The 15,961-nt window shown below is 40.3% G+C and overlaps 1 protein-coding gene across 2 annotated transcripts in view; it reads right to left on the reverse strand.

Moving 5' to 3' along the window:
• Positions 1–50: 50 nt before the first annotated feature.
• Positions 51–15,961, reverse strand: part of METAP1 (methionyl aminopeptidase 1) — a 53,930-nt gene continuing 38,019 nt past the window's right edge. For both annotated transcript variants that reach the window (XM_040237809.1, XM_040237810.1), the window contains exons 7-11: positions 14,314–14,452; positions 12,685–12,816; positions 9,705–9,848; positions 4,578–4,643; positions 51–1,852 (exon numbers count right to left, since the gene is read on the reverse strand). In XM_040237809.1, the coding sequence (XP_040093743.1) occupies positions 1,689–1,852; positions 4,578–4,643; positions 9,705–9,848; positions 12,685–12,816; positions 14,314–14,452 (645 nt within the window). In that variant the 3' untranslated portion in view covers positions 51–1,688. The remainder of the gene's footprint in view (positions 1,853–4,577; positions 4,644–9,704; positions 9,849–12,684; positions 12,817–14,313; positions 14,453–15,961) is intronic.

Below are 15,961 nucleotides of genomic sequence, written 5' to 3' on the forward strand. Positions count from 1 at the left end.
CTACTGATAGACTGCTGAACTAAACACAGGACTGGATTTTTATACAGTCATTCAACATTAAAAAGTATTTTTACTCAAATCGTCATGAGTTTATTTTAGATGGTGAAATCAGCCACTCCATTCCCATCACTTCTTTCTAAAATCTCAAACAAAATGCAGCAAAGTTAACGACCACATGGCAGAATAATCATTCAAACTTTTTAATCTCCCTTTACACATTATATTAACATTTATATTGCAAGGCATTCCATTCACAAATATTACAGTTTGATAAAAAACTTCACACACATACCCCCAAGGGTCTATACCAGATTCAGCCACATTACTAAATCATCAAAATAATAAAAAGTAATGAAAACATTATCGTGATTCCTTTAAAGCAATAAAGGTCTGAGGCACTCTGGGAAAGATGTTCTCTTACAAGTGTGACATGTCAGTGGAATCCAATTATCTTCACATACAGTTTCCAGATACCCGGTAATCAAGTATTCTCCAATGACAATGACTTTGATCTGTCTTCACTGGATACTCTCCCATTTGGGACTGAACTACTGAAAGGAGCACAGATGCTGGCAGCGGAGGTCATTTCTAATGAGGTTCCCAACTGTGTAAAGGAGAAGTGTGATTTCAGCACACCCAGGACAGTGCATCCCTACTCCTAGGGAACTGTCCAACCTCCAGAGACATCCTTCCGCCCCACCACCAGCTTTACCAGACGTTAGCACTTCCAGACTCTGCTCCCTGCTGGAGAGGCTTCAGAACTGTCTCTTCCCCAACTTCCACAGCCTCCAGCCTTCTCTGGGTATCTCTCCAAGGTAAGCCCTTGAAGTAGGACAGAGAGGGGAAGGGAGCATTTTTCCTCCCATCATGACCAAACAGAGGTCTGAAATAGCAATGTATTACAAAAATGTCATTCTCTGCAACAGCCAGCTTCCGCTTGGAGCACTGCTGTTTCTGCCATAAACTCGACTTTTAAAAACCTGATAATCTTTGTCCAAAGTGGATTTTGCCACATACATTCACTCACACAGAGCCCACACTGGAGGGTCTCACTGACCGAGTGCTTCTTATGCACAATTATAAGCGTAAATAATTAGCAGGGGAAGGAGGGAAGCCAATTTCGAGCTGGGAATTAAATCACTGCAAACGATGGGTCCGTTTATGACAGCACAGAACCCCATCAGGGCAGAATCAGTACAAACCCCAGGTCACATAGTATTCAGTAATTACATACATGGAATTTAAAATGTATACGTATATACTTCCACACATACATAATAATAAAAAAAATTGGGAGCAACGTATGTCGCAAAAGTCTCAAGGATTCTCTTCTCCAGCACTCACCTGGAAAGCAGCTGGCGGTGCTGGCCCAGCGGCGGCAGTGACAGAAGCAACTAGAAGCAGGTTTAAGTAAAAGTGCTCAAAGGGCAAGGAAGAAAAACAGGGGCGCAGAGATTTGTGGGGGGCATGGGGGTGGGCAGAAGGGAGTTGAGAAATGCTTCCTTTCTTCTTGACCTTTTCAGACCCAAGACAAGTTCTTGAGGACACATATCAGATGTTATAGTCCTTCCTTATTGATAGTCAAAACAAAACAAGTAATAAAAAAATTTCCTCTTCCATTCTGTACTCTCAATAAAATGCGGAGTACAGCCAGAAAGTATAACTGAGATGTGCCGTCTTGGGGGAAATTAAAATTGGGACATGAAGTGAGGCTGCGCGCTATCAAGCCGCCGGGTCAGGATCTCACAGCCAGTGTCCGTGACCAGCAGAGTGTGCTCGAACTGGGCAGACCGCTTCCCGTCTCTCGTCACCGCCGTCCAGCCATCCGGCCAGGTTTCATCCTGCCATCCGCCTTAAACGAACAAACAGCATCTCTCAATTCTACCACTCAGTCCATTTTCTAAGTACACTCTAGGGAAGTGTACTTGCCCGTGTCCCTCTATCCTTGGGTAGCCCAGAAAACTAATTTTATGATTCATTATTAAGATTCCTGTGTACATGTCATCTGTTTAAGCTAAAGCCTTTCCAACTTCATTTTGGTCTTTAGTTCAATGAAGTAATAATAATGTTTAAATTTTACAACTTCACGTTTTGTATGCTTCTCAACTACTGAATGAAGATGCCGTTTCCAAAAATAAAGGCACTCAGCTTCCTTTTTGTAAATGTACTGATTACCACTCATCCCAGGACTACATTAAAGAATTTAGCTCTCTCCTGATATAACTTTGGCATCTGACTAAACCATAGCCAGTGTATATTGTGAAGGAAATAAGGTAACTTTTTATACTTTTATTATAACATTTAATTCCTGTGTAACTTTTAAATGGCAGGCACATAGATGGTGAGAACAGATTATACTGTGAAATTTTTGTAGGCCACACCCCTGTAACCAGAAGAGGGCAAAGGGAAAGAAACAGAAGTTTGGCAAGAGAATTTAAAAATTATGAGGAGGCAGACTGGGTTAGAAAGGAAATGACAGTGAAAGAAGCTGGGAGACAATGAAGGAAAATGAGAGAGAAAATGGGCGTGAGATGTAGGGCAGGGAAGACAGCAGCAAATTACAAGGTTCTACAACTCCAGACACTACCAAAACAGCGTACAGAGATGTTCCTGTCTCCAAATTAGATGTTCAAAGATAATAGTAATATTCTTTATTTTGAATACTCTTTACCAAACATTAGATCTTACTGCCTCAGACAAATCCCAGAGTATAAAGTAGTGAGGTAACCTACTTCTGCAACATTAAATCCCAGTCTAAGAAGAAAATATGAGGCGGCTTAAAGAAAGTTAACTCATGCTCTGTCAACCATCTAACGATGAGTGGATAGTTTCCAATGTAATGAATGATCTTTTCACAAATGGATTTAAGACATTAATACTTCTTTAATTTTACTGTTATCTACTGAAACAGATTCTTTACTAAATGTCAAGTCAAATATATTTGACCACTGAGGAAATTCCTCTTCGAATTAGACATTTTCCACTATGGAGCTGGTATTTTAGCCTAGCTTAGTTACACTGAAGTATGTCTGGTATAATTTGATGATTATCTGAACCAGCTCAACATAATGTTATTTGCTTACTCCAGGAAACACCACTTGGAAGTGAAGAAGTGAAGTCACTCAGTCGTGTCCGACTCTTTGTGACCCCATGGACTGTAGCCCACCAGCCTCCTCCATCCATGGGATTTTCCAGGCAAGAGTACTGGAGTGGGTTGCCATTTCCTTCTCCAGGAGACCTTCCTGACCCAGGAACTGAACCTGGGTCTCCCAAATTGTAGGCAGACGATTTACCATCTGAGCCACCAGGCAAGTCAAGTGCCTGTTAATGAAAAAAGGTACATAACCAAAATACACTTTCCTCTTGTCCTTGCCTTTCTCTGCCATCATACTTACTTATCTTGCAACTGCTTATACAGGGTCATTGTTCTTCTGGGGAGTGACAAAAACAGTATCTTACATTTGTAGAGCCCTTTAAAGGTACTTTGTGTTAATACAAATCATCTCACTTGATTCTTACCACAGCCCTGGGCATTCAGATAAAAGATAAAGATTGTAACTTCCATCTTACAGAAAAGGGAACAAAGGATCAGGTTAAGAAGGCAGCCTCTAAAACAACCTCCAAAGCTTTCCTTCAGTGTGGACTGGGTTTAGTGACTCACTTCTAAGAGAGAAAATCTGGTAAAAATGATGGGGTATCACTCTCAAGATCAGGTTATAAAAAAGACTGGAGGGATCCTGAGGGGACCCCATTAACACAGGGGACGGGGCGCAAGAGCCCTACGACCACTGCATCACTCTGCATCCCCTAATCCCAACAGAGAACTGGCGAAGGAGGCCCCGTTATCACTCCGACAGCCTCAGTGAGGGCTCGAGTCGTGACACCGATCACGGCTGTCATGCGCCTGTCACAGCGACCGACAACGGCAGGGACATAAAACTGCCAGTGCGAGGCACGTCTGGGCTGGGCCTTCTCCATGGCAGTTGTCTGTTGACAGTGCCTGACGATCAAAGTGCAGGCCCTGAAGAGGCAGGACAGCTCATGACTTTAGCGTCCCACAAATTCTGCTACATAACTAGCTAAGTGACTCTGGGCAAGTTATTGAACACTTAACCTCTTCAAAAATCAGTTTGTTCTCATGGATAACGGGGACAGCACCTCTACCTCACAGGCTGTGGAGAATTAAACAACTGTGTCTGCCTCAAAAAAAAAAGGCCCTAATTTCCTTTTCACCCCTCTTTCTCACACACACCAAGACACGCAACAACTTCCACACCACCTTGATTGATGGAGGCAACTAATTATTACAATACACCCTTTGACAGAAGCTTTATGAAAAGGGACCAGGATTCAAGTACTTCAGCATCTACTCACAGCAGACGAATTACCATGGAGAAAGTACCGCTTTCTTGCCAACCATTACAATTTTCGGTTCTCTACATGATACTGAACCGAGTTCAAGAGGGCACAGGGAGTGGAAATGAAGCAAAATCAAGCAGACTACTAATCTGATCATGAGTAACCAAACGTAAATAAAAATTCAATTACAGAAGGTTACAGCATCCCTTTTTCCTCACCTTCACAGATCATTGGCTCAATCGTAAATACATGACCAGCCTTCATCACTCCAACTGCTTTATTTTCTGAAATTAAAGAAAAAAGAAATCTCAGAACACAGCAAAAATCCTACAGCATATTGTTAAACACTTCCCTGGAAAAAGTACAAAACTTACATTCCCATGAGTGATTCTTATATTAATGAATTTCTCCTCTCCTGACTCCCCTTTCTTAAAGTAGATCATTCAGCAAACAGGGGTGCTCTGAAAACCACCTACTCTGGGACAGATATTGTCCTAGGCATACTTCATTTTGCTTGTTTTCTCTAGGAAAATACAGAGATGCCCTAGACTGGATTTCAGATGTAGTTAGCACTTCTATGAAAGCAAAAATACCTCCATTTATGTTACAGCAGGGTTAAATAGCAATTATGTAACCAACAAAGTTCCATACTTATCCAAGTATAACAGTATAAAGGAGAACAAGATATTTCAGACTATGCCAGAAGTTGTGAATCTCCTGGCTGGGACAGGAGTGGGTGTGGATGCTGGGGTGGAGGTAGAGGCACAGCCCACAGAAACAACTGTACCATTTTTAGAAAGTTTTGTAAGCTGTCTTATCTTGGGAAGGGAAAAAAAGCCCCTGCACACTAACCTACTTTTTTTTTAATGCTGGCAGGATTATTCCTTTTTTACTGGGAACAAAATTTCCATTTCTCCCTATTTTGTCCAAATTTGCCAATACATATTTTTCAGGATCATCATGAGAAACTCAACTGTTGGTGTCCAGATTTGCCATCTCCCCAAAAAGGCCAAAAATTTGAAAGAGGTATAGGTCTTTTTAGACAATCTCAAAAATGGAGAACAGATTAACTTTCAGAATAAGAATCAAGAGCTGGAAAGAGCATCAGTAAACGGGTGCCTGCACTTTCTCGGCCTGACCACCAGGTGGCGAGAGCATCAGCTTTCAGGCTTTCTTGATTAAGATTGCTGTGCTTCCAGATAGTGACCCATGTGTCCACTGGGTCTATTCAACAGGCTGATTCTATTTAACAGCTCTGCCTAGGTTTGTTCTAACTTCACCCTCACGTTCACATTCCTGCACATCTTTCCTCGTGAACAGCAATCATGCTGCTTTCCACTATCTTAGGTACTGCCAAAATAACCTACAGATTCCAAATCAGGAGTTTCCAAATTATTATAAAAATCTGAGGGGCAAAAATAATTTCGACTTTTTATCTCTAATTTCACGAACTTTCCCTCCAAATGATATGCAATTTACTACATATATAGACTTGGTCATATGCCCTTGGGGATATCAAAACAGTCAGTGCAGTATCACAGAAATAAAAATGGATAAAATAAAGGAATCGAGAACTGTACAGGCGGATACAGCAGCACCTGGGTGCATGAGGCTAAACACTTGGAAAGTGGCAAGTCAGAATGTACATGTAAAACATATGCCGATTTAAAGACAAAAAAAGCATGTACTATATCTCAATGATAGTTTTACACTGATTAAATGTTGAAATGCTAATATTTTAATGTAATAGATTAAATAAAATATAAGATTAACTATCTGTTTCTTACTTTTGAATATGACAACTAGAAGTTTTAGTATTACATGAAAGTGAAAAAGAAAATGAAGTCGCTCAGTTGTGTCCGACTCTTTGTGACCCCATGGACTGTAGGCTACCAGGCTCCTCCATCCACACGGTAGGCAGACGCTTTCCCGTCTGAGCTACCAGAGAAGTCCTTAGTATTATATATGTGCCTCATATATGACTTCACTGGACAGTGCTGATGAAGAGAATCCAAGTTCCAGTCCTGTTTCTGCCACTGATTCACCGTTCAAGAAGTTACAATTCCCAGCTCACTTTGGCTCATGGTTTCAGTTTCTCAATACAGCTCACTCAACAAAAACACACCCTCTGAGTGTCTACACCAGAGCAGATAATACTGCTGAGCCGTGCAACTGCTCTGCTGTCTGCCTCACAGCATGACTGTGATCTATATTCTCAAGGTAGGGCAGTATCACCTTTACTTCCAAACCATAATGGTAAGGAAGCACAGAAGCGCTCATCTTAACAAAGACCTCTTTTATACAGGACGAGGAGGAAGTTAACACAACTTCCTGGCTTCATACTCAGTTGCTTAGGAATACAGAGTTACAAGGTAAAGAAGGGATCATTTACATTCAAAAGCCTCTGCTGTACAAAGACTCCAGTAGCCTCTTTAATGCTTCCCTAAAGAGACCACAACATATTTTATTTTAACCCGATTAACACTTGACTTTTCATAAATACAGCAAAGTGGATGAACTGAAGTATACATGGGTCCTTGTTTCTTTTTTCAGAATTATTTCTAATTAAGCAGCTTAACATGAAACTCAAGAGGCATATCTTGTACATCAGTGGGGCCATACAGTGCTGACACTATCATCACTGACCTGTATCTCCTTCTCCCATAAATTTTACTTCCTTCAAAAAATCTCTCTTCATGACATATACCCACTACTACACATAAAACAGACAACTAGTAAGAATCTACTGCACAGCACAGGGAACTCTACTCAACGCTCTGTAATGACCTACATGGGAAAAGAATCTTAAAAATGAGTGGATATATGTATATGTATAACTGATTCACTTTACTGTTTCCTTGGGGGCTCAATGGTAAAGAATCCGCCTGCCAAGCAGGAGATGCCAGTTTGATCCCTGGGTCAGGAAGATCCTCTGGAGAAGGAGATGGCAACCCACTCCAGTATTCTTGCCTAGGAAATCTCATGGACAGAGGAGCCTGGCAGACTACAGTCCATGGGCTTGCAAGAGAGTCAGACACGACTTAGTGACTAAACAACATTAACTGAGTCCCTTTGCTGTACACCGGCAACTAGCACAATATAACCCTACTATATTCCAATAAAAATTAACATTAGCAAGTAAAGCCTCTCTTCATACAATCCATCCCTAAATCTGAGTGATATCTCTGCAAGTAAGGGTGCTTTTCTCATTCTCTCCCTTGCCCACACTTTTTCCACACGCAAAACACATGCATGCACACGTGTGGCACACAGCACTGTCATCAGAATAGCCACTGCCACTCTGTTAAAGGGAATGCACAACAGGTGACCAGGGGCTGAGCAGGAAGGAACAAAGTCGGCTGCTTATTATCTATTGCTAGCTTTTACTTTGCACACAATTCCAGCTGAAATAAAAAGGACCCTGTGGTCTGCTAATAAATGCTTATTGATTTATGTCAAATGCTGTGCTTAAGTGACTTCTCTAGCTTCTCCTGTTGAGAGGTTTTTCACTCATTTCCCCTTCTCGTCGCAACTACCGATATCTTGGATTTTACCACCTCACACCTGGATTTACGGAAACAACTGCGCATTAGGCTGACAAGCCCGGCTGGCTCACACCTGCAATACATCCCAGACACCACTGGTAAATTTATCTTCTCAAAATAACAATTTCACCTTGCCATTCTCCTGCCAAAAAATCTTCTGCAATTCCTTAAAAATGAAGTCAGATATCTTCCATCTGGCACTGCCCATTTCTAGCTCATATGTAACTATTAGCCTAAGCTTATCTTGTCTCTGTTCAGTCTGTCAACCTGAAGCACCTGTTCATGTTTCCCCACCCTTGTCTGGAAAATCCCATGGACGGAAGAGCCTGGTGGGCTGCAGTCCATGGGGTCACTAGAGTCGGGCACGACTGAGCGACTTCACTTTCACTTTTTACTTTCATGCATTGGAGAAGGAAATGGCAACCCACTCCAGTGTTCTTGCCTGGAGAATCCCAGGGACGGGGGAGCCTGGTGGGCTGCCGTCTATGAGGTCGCACAGAGTTGGACACGACTGAAACGACTTAGAAGCAGCAGCAGCAGCAGCAGCACCATATGGAATGCTCTTTCTCATCTTCTCCAGCAAACCAAAATCTCATTCTTTATTTCTCCCACAAGACTCAGCGCCAAACTGCTTACATCCTTACTAGGCACCAAGGGAAAGACTGACTCTAAAAAGGCAGACAGAACCCAGGTACCAATCCTACCCCTGACATTTATTCACTAGTTTGTGCGGACTTAAGTAAATCAGTTCCCTAAGCACAGACTCTGCTTTTTAAAAATAGAGCTAAGAAATTATTCATCGAGTCGTGATGCACAAATGAGATAACATGAATCATCACCATCATCTTCATTCTAAAAGTTAACTTTAAGTGCTTTCCAAGCAAGATTTCCCTTAATTCCAGGAACAGTTCTAGAGTAGGTACCACTCCCTGATATTGTATGTATGAGCAAACCTAAACCCAAGAAGGAACATGAAAGTCTCTACATAGCAGTGACTCCTCTATTATTTATTAAATTCCTTATGTTACCTAATGTGGATAGCTTTCATTTCCAGCACTAAATAACAAACTTACTCCAGTGTGTCTTATCTCTTCAAGAGAAAAGGTTCTGTAAGACTAACCATCCAACAATTCCTTGTTAATCTATCAGACAGCACTCAATTTGAGGAAAGGATACTTTGTCTATTCTCCTCTATTTATAACAACAAAGAACACAGTATCTGACATGTATTAAGAACTCAAATCAAACTCAGTGGAATCAATTTCATCTAAGGAGTCAGAATATATGTGGCAGGGAGTGTTGGCTGTTCACCCAAATTACTATTTCCCTTTTCTTCCAGAGTACTCAGCTAGATCACATTTCCCTACCTGCCTCGCAGTTAGTGTAGCCATATGACTGAATTCCTGCCAATGAAAAGTAAATGTGAGTGATCTGGGCCAAGTCCATGTTGGCCCACTAAAACCTCCCAAGCATACCCCTCCATACTTTTCTCCTCCTCCCCAATGTCTTTAAGATCAGAAAAGGAACCCCCAAAGTGACCCGGAAAGCTATGTGTTGAAAGTGACAAGTGCCTGCATCAAAGAATAACTGTTCCACCTACCCCCAACTGTGACCAAACACACAGGCTCTGGACTATTGTGAGCAAGATATGTGCAGAGTATACACATTTTGGGGAGCTATTTAAAACAGCTAATAGATTATTTTAGTAGATACAAAACAGTGGGTCCTGTTAAATGTTTGGGGAAAAAATATCTGCTAAATAAACAGTCAGCCAATACAAACTCTTTGGACAGTACTTACTGGCATAGTGGGGTACATTGGGGGCTGTATGGAAAAGCTTGTGGATTCCATGCCCACAGTAACTTCGAACAACTGAAAATCCATTTGCTTGTGCGTGCTTCTGGATAATGTTTCCCAATTCTCTGTATCGAACACCAGGCTTTACTGAAAGGAAAAGAGAAGACTCATGGCAAAGAGAAAGAATAACTGATAATTACTAAGCAATCACTATTTATGCCAGGAACCATTCTGAAGGTTTTACACGCCTACACATAAGACTTTCAAGATGAGGAAACCAAAGCTCAGAGAGGTTAGACTGCCGGGAAACAATGAAGCTGAGAGTCAAGCCAGCAGCACCTGGTTCCTCCTTTGCTGCAGAAGAGGAGGGTCTGGGCAGCAGTCAAGGGCTGGGAGCGGCACCACTTGCTCTCTGAACAAACAAAGAGATTGGAAAACGCACTTCTCTTCCTCACCTTCTCTAAGGTCAGTGGGCTTTCCATTAAAGCGAGCAGGAGAGATAAGAAAATAAAGAGCATCAGGAGAAAAAGGAACACTCATAAAGGAAACTGACTTGTCTTTAGTTTCAGTCTGGTCAACTTTTCAAAGAATTGCTTCCCCTGGGCATCTTTATCCCCATATAAGTGGTTCTGAAATTGTTCATTTGTCTCTCAAGAAAATCTTGGGAGTAGGATGTAGAAAGGTACTTCTCACTATATACTTCCTGCCCTGTTTACTTTTTATGACTTTTACCATTGTTTAAATAAAAAACAGAAGTAGTGGTTCTTATTGCTGCTATGGCTCTCCTAGCACTGAGACCCCAGGATTTGGGTTCTGCCGAATTCGTGGGGGGTCCAGCCACGGTACTGGGAGTCCCCCCTCCCTACAGTCTCTTTCTCTGCTGGCTGAGAAAGAGGTTTCAACCTGGGTTCAGACACACCATATCCTCTCCAGCCAATCACATTTCTGAGCAAATGGCTTAAGGAATCATTTTTGTAACATTTACTTGCTCTTAACCATATGGACCAGCTTGGTTGTTTTTTTACTGGGAGGTGGGAGGGGGAGATTAATGATTTCTGAGGAACATGCTGACTTGCATAATGATTTTCTTGCATTCCCACCCAAGCCTTCTTACCAGCCCCAGTCAGCACTGAGGAAAGCAAAATTTTAACCCATGCTGAACATACAATAAAGGAATTACCTGTTCAACGAGAATGATGCAGTGTGAGAATGGAGACTTCTCCCTAATTCTCAAGCCAGAAGCAATTCTGGTCCCAGGGGTACACTTCATAGAATCTGGAGACATTTTTTTGGCTGTCACAACCTGGAGAGGTGGTGCAACCGGCCTCCAATGAATAGCAACCAGGCATGCTACTAAGCATCCCACGGCACATAGGACAGGCCCCCACGACAGAGTATCATCAGACTCAAAATGCCACAAATGTGCAGGCTGAGGAGCCCTATTCTGGAAAGCTAATTTCACAGTTGGTCCAACTCTCCACAGCTCTGAACCAGGGTGGGCAAATTATCAGAAAACAATAGGCAGGAATGATCCATACATTGGAGTTAATAGCACTTTCCAGAGATTAGGCAACTTCTACTCTTGGTTGTCTACTGTTCTAAAGATTTTAGTTCCTTAGCAAGTTTCATTCCTGTGACTTTGTAAAACAACATTCCAGCTATCTGGTTATTTTGACCAACTCATAGAGAAGCAAAAGGGATATAAATATTGAACACAGAAACTCTAAAAATTATTTAAACCTAAAGCTTCCAAAATAAGATACTAAGTATTAAAGTTCTCATCTCACAATACCACCGTGAATATCAAAGTTTTCAAGTATAATCAACAGTGAAATAAAAGGAAAGGAAAATCTCACATACTGATACATAAAAATAATCACATGCTTTCATTTTTCATTCCTCTGATTTTATTAAATTAGTAACAATTACACCATCTCCTCTATTTGCCTAAGAACGCTGTCCTGTATACAGTGATGTATATACAGTGTAGATGATACATCAGATCTATTTAATGGTGGGGCAGGGCTGGATAATACACTGACCAGTGCTGCTGAAATGCTGTGGGTTCCACCTGAAGAGTTGTTGGCCCTCAAACTGTCCTTCTAATAGTCTGTTTACATTTGCAACAAGCCTTTCTTTCTCTTTCCTCACAAGGTATTGCATAAATTTTTAAATACCATGGATGAACTATTTGTATGAACAAAGACAGACACAGTCTGAGAAAAATCCCACAGAAATACACCTCACCAAAGACATTATTCACGATAATAGCAAGACATCTGGAAAACACCAAAATCCAGTAGGGGAATAGTTGTAGGCATTTTTATACTGTGGAATAAAATATAAAGCAATGAAAAGGATGGGTAGATCTATGCATGCAGGTATGTACATACTCTAATATGGAAACATCTCGAAGATATTATTAGTTGAAAAAGTACTAAATTACAGAATACTACAAATATTATGATTCCATTTAACCTAACTAAACACATACATACAGTTATGTGTAATAATGTACTATGGAGAAAAAAAAAACCTAAATGTTAAAAATGGACACCTCTAGAAAAGAGAGATTTAAAAAAAAAAGGAAAGGCAAGTATAAAGGAAAATCACTCATGTTTTCCTCTCATAATCTGATGCAGTCCTATAGTTTTTTTTATAATAAGAGAACAGAACACTTATGAAAGAATTAAAAAGTAGAAGAAAAATTACAGTCCAGAACTATCCACACATTCTTCCCCATTTATCAGCGAATGAAAAGGAAGATAAATCATAGAAGAGACAAAGGAATAAGCCATAATCCAGTCCATCTTCATCAAGGGATTCTCAAGTCATCTTTAAACCTACTGCTGCCAAACCCAAAGCTAACTCGGGAAGGGCAGCAGCACAGCTGGGAGGGACAAGGCATGCACGGAGCAATGGCAGGTCCCTCGAGGCCCACACCACTCAGCGGCTTCAGCGGGCGCCCAGCCCTGAGCCTCACCTGCATCAATGGCTTGCATCAGGCACTCATACGTGGTCTGAACCAGTTTCCGAGCTCCCTCATCCACATCGCCAACAAAAAATGTTTCATTCAGGTCCCCATGATAACCATTCCGATAAAGAGTGATGTCCACTGCAAAAGAATATGCAAGTAGAAAGACCACATTCGTTTTTATCTCAAAATTCAAATTTTGCCGACACGACAGAATCAAGCAGGTTCATGTTAGATAACTTCTAAGCAACACCAATGAACAAGTAACACCCAACAGATATTTCTTGTCTATAACTCACGTAAACTCACTGTAGAGGACAGGTCCATGGTCACGTAGCACAAGCCAGACGGTGGGCTTCAATGCTCTTAGAGCAGCGATTAGGTCGTTTATGGCAAAAGAATAATGCATCCCCCAGGATACATTCCAGCAAGATCAATAACCCAAGTTAATAACATTAAACAAAGGACTCTGCCACACTGTGACATCAAACAGAAAGTACTGCTTTCTCTCATTATCTTTAACAAGTTTTTCCTCATCCTAGTCAATCAATAAACAGAAACATTTACACTGTTTTACAATTATTTTTCAAAAACTCATTTGCCTTTCACTTATTTGCAACTATTCATACTTGTCTTTGTCTTCATGTTTAAAAATACAGATTACTACTACACCACTAAGCTACACTAAGCTAAATGTATCCTCGAGAGCACATTGAATTAGTATTTTTAAACCATAAATCTTCAATCAAGTTATAATATCACAGCATAGGTGTACTGGCTCTAGCACAACACACACATTCCTGTAAAACCTCATATAATATGCATGCAAAAAAAAAATAGAGCTTATATGTAAATTAGCATTGGGCAGACCCCTCAAAATCTAGGGAGTTTTATAAACTGATACTCCAACTGCAGCAAAAACAATTCATATAAAAACAGTCAGTCAAGTCTCCACTACCATTCACAGCCAGCATCACAGTTGGTCCACTCTCTAAAGCCTTTAACACTTGAGCTCATGCTTCCTTGTTTAATATGTAGATTCTTAAAAGTTTCTGATTATTAAAGAAACCAAGTTCATCAATATTAAAAATATCATCGAGGGGAGCCTAACTCATCAATTTATTTTTTAATTACAGAGGGAACCCACTTGGCAGCTTCTTTCTCTGCACTCAGTTTCCCAAAACAGCTGAACACAGTGGTCCCTAAAGCCACTTTCGAAACTTCTTAACATCAAGGACAGTACTTCTGCAGAATTTTGAGGCTTTTTTCTTAAGGTCTTCACATATTACTATTCTCTTCACATATTACATATTCTCTTTATCTGTAATAGTGGACTAACAGGAGTAAGAAAACAATCCCACTTGAATCAGTTATTAGTTCCACATTTCATTGACATCTTCCACTTACCAGTCACATATTAAAGTTCTGCATTAAAGAACCTGTAACAAACACATTATACTAGAAGTATCTTGAAAGCAGTTAATGGAAAACCACAAAATAGGTTTCCAGAGATTTTAAATTTAAGTTTTAAATATGAAAAAAAATAAGGTAAAGACAAGTGAAGAAGATGCAAGTCACTATCAGACTCCCAAAACCTTGTTTCTTAGCTCACAGCAACAAAAGCCACACATTTCTTACCATTAACAATATCACCTTCTTGCAAGGGCCGTCTGTCTGGAATTCCATGGCAAATCACTTCATTCACTGAAGTACAACAAGACTTCGGGAAATTATAATAATTCAGGGGTGAAGGATAGCAATTTCTTGCAATGCATGCCTATAATAAATTAAAAATAGAGTAATTTGGAATGTGCCAAAGAAAAAGCTAGTATGCATGCAATTAATCAGATTTTTAAATCTGAAAAATGTGGAAAAATTTGTACAGATGTTCCTAATGAAAAACCCATTTAATATTTTATTTTAGAAATAATAATAGATACTACATTTAATATCAAACAGTAGGGTTTCTAACAGTCCACAAACCAGTTTACTGATAATTGCAAAAGAAAAGCAAATTCATGCATTAAAATATTTACAAACATACAAATGTCACTATATGAAGATATTAGAATTACCAACTCCTTATGAAAAATATATTAAAATAAATATTAATGTGCACAGTTAATTTTAATTGCTTATATAAATGCCTCTATCCCTATGACCAAAAAAATGAATACTAGTAAGAACCTGCCAATCTGCCTGCAACATGAGAGACCAGTGTTCAATTCCTGATTCAGGAAGATCCCATGGAGAGGGGATTGGCTACCCACTCCAGGATTCTTGCCTGGAAAATTCCATGGATAGGGAATTCCATGTGTACTGGAATTCCTGGTGTACTACAGTCCATGGGGTCTCAAAGAGTCAGACATGACAGAGCAACTAATGCTTTCACTTTCAAAGTATTTCCAGAGACATTCATATAGAACATTCATACGGGAACAACAAAGCAATCACTAAGAAAATGATCTAGTTCTCCATAGATGAGTCTTACGTTACTTGGATGTTTTTATACAGTGGTAGTCACAGCATACATGATTTCTCTTTCCATACTGCCGCAGTCCTCAGACTAGTAATTTTTAAACGGCTACCTAAAATACAGTTTGTGAAATGTACTATAATTTTATTGGTAATTCTACTATTACTGAAAATTTAGTTTTCTCAGCTACAAATATGATAACCAGTAACTACATGCCTATTCTCTTTCCTTTAGCAATCTGCTTCTATAGTTCTCACAGCAGTGCACATAGTAGTTAAGAACACACAGAAGCAGACTGCATTGACTGAAAATGCCAGCTCCATTACTTTTAAGTTGAATAGCCCTGGGCAACTTAACCTCTCACTGCCTCAGTTTCCTAATCTATAAAACAGAGATGAGAGTAGTGCCTACCTCAGAGCTGTTAGGAGATGAGATGAGTTGGTAAAAGAACCACGTAAGAGTGCCTGGCCTATAGGAAGCATTCAAACTGCTACTGGTGCGTAACCATACACAGCCCTGGGCCATGGTGGGGGCGGGGGCGGGGGCAGCGAGTGGGTACAATGACCCCCTCCCTGCCTAGTCCAAACTCCACATAAAACTTGACTGCCCCCCAAAGTTTACTAATGCACTACGGCTGATCTTACCAAAAACAGAGATTAACACGTACTTTGTATGTTATACGTATTATATACTGCATTCTCACAATAAAGTAAGCTAGAGAAAATATTATTTTAAAAATCATAAGAGAAAATATATTTATAGTACATATATATATATTTAGTGAAAAAAAATTCACATATAAGACCCATG

Source organism: Oryx dammah, unplaced genomic scaffold, assembly GCF_014754425.2.
Source record: "Oryx dammah isolate SB20612 unplaced genomic scaffold, SCBI_Odam_1.1 HiC_scaffold_3, whole genome shotgun sequence".
Classification (NCBI taxonomy): domain Eukaryota; kingdom Metazoa; phylum Chordata; class Mammalia; order Artiodactyla; family Bovidae; genus Oryx; species Oryx dammah.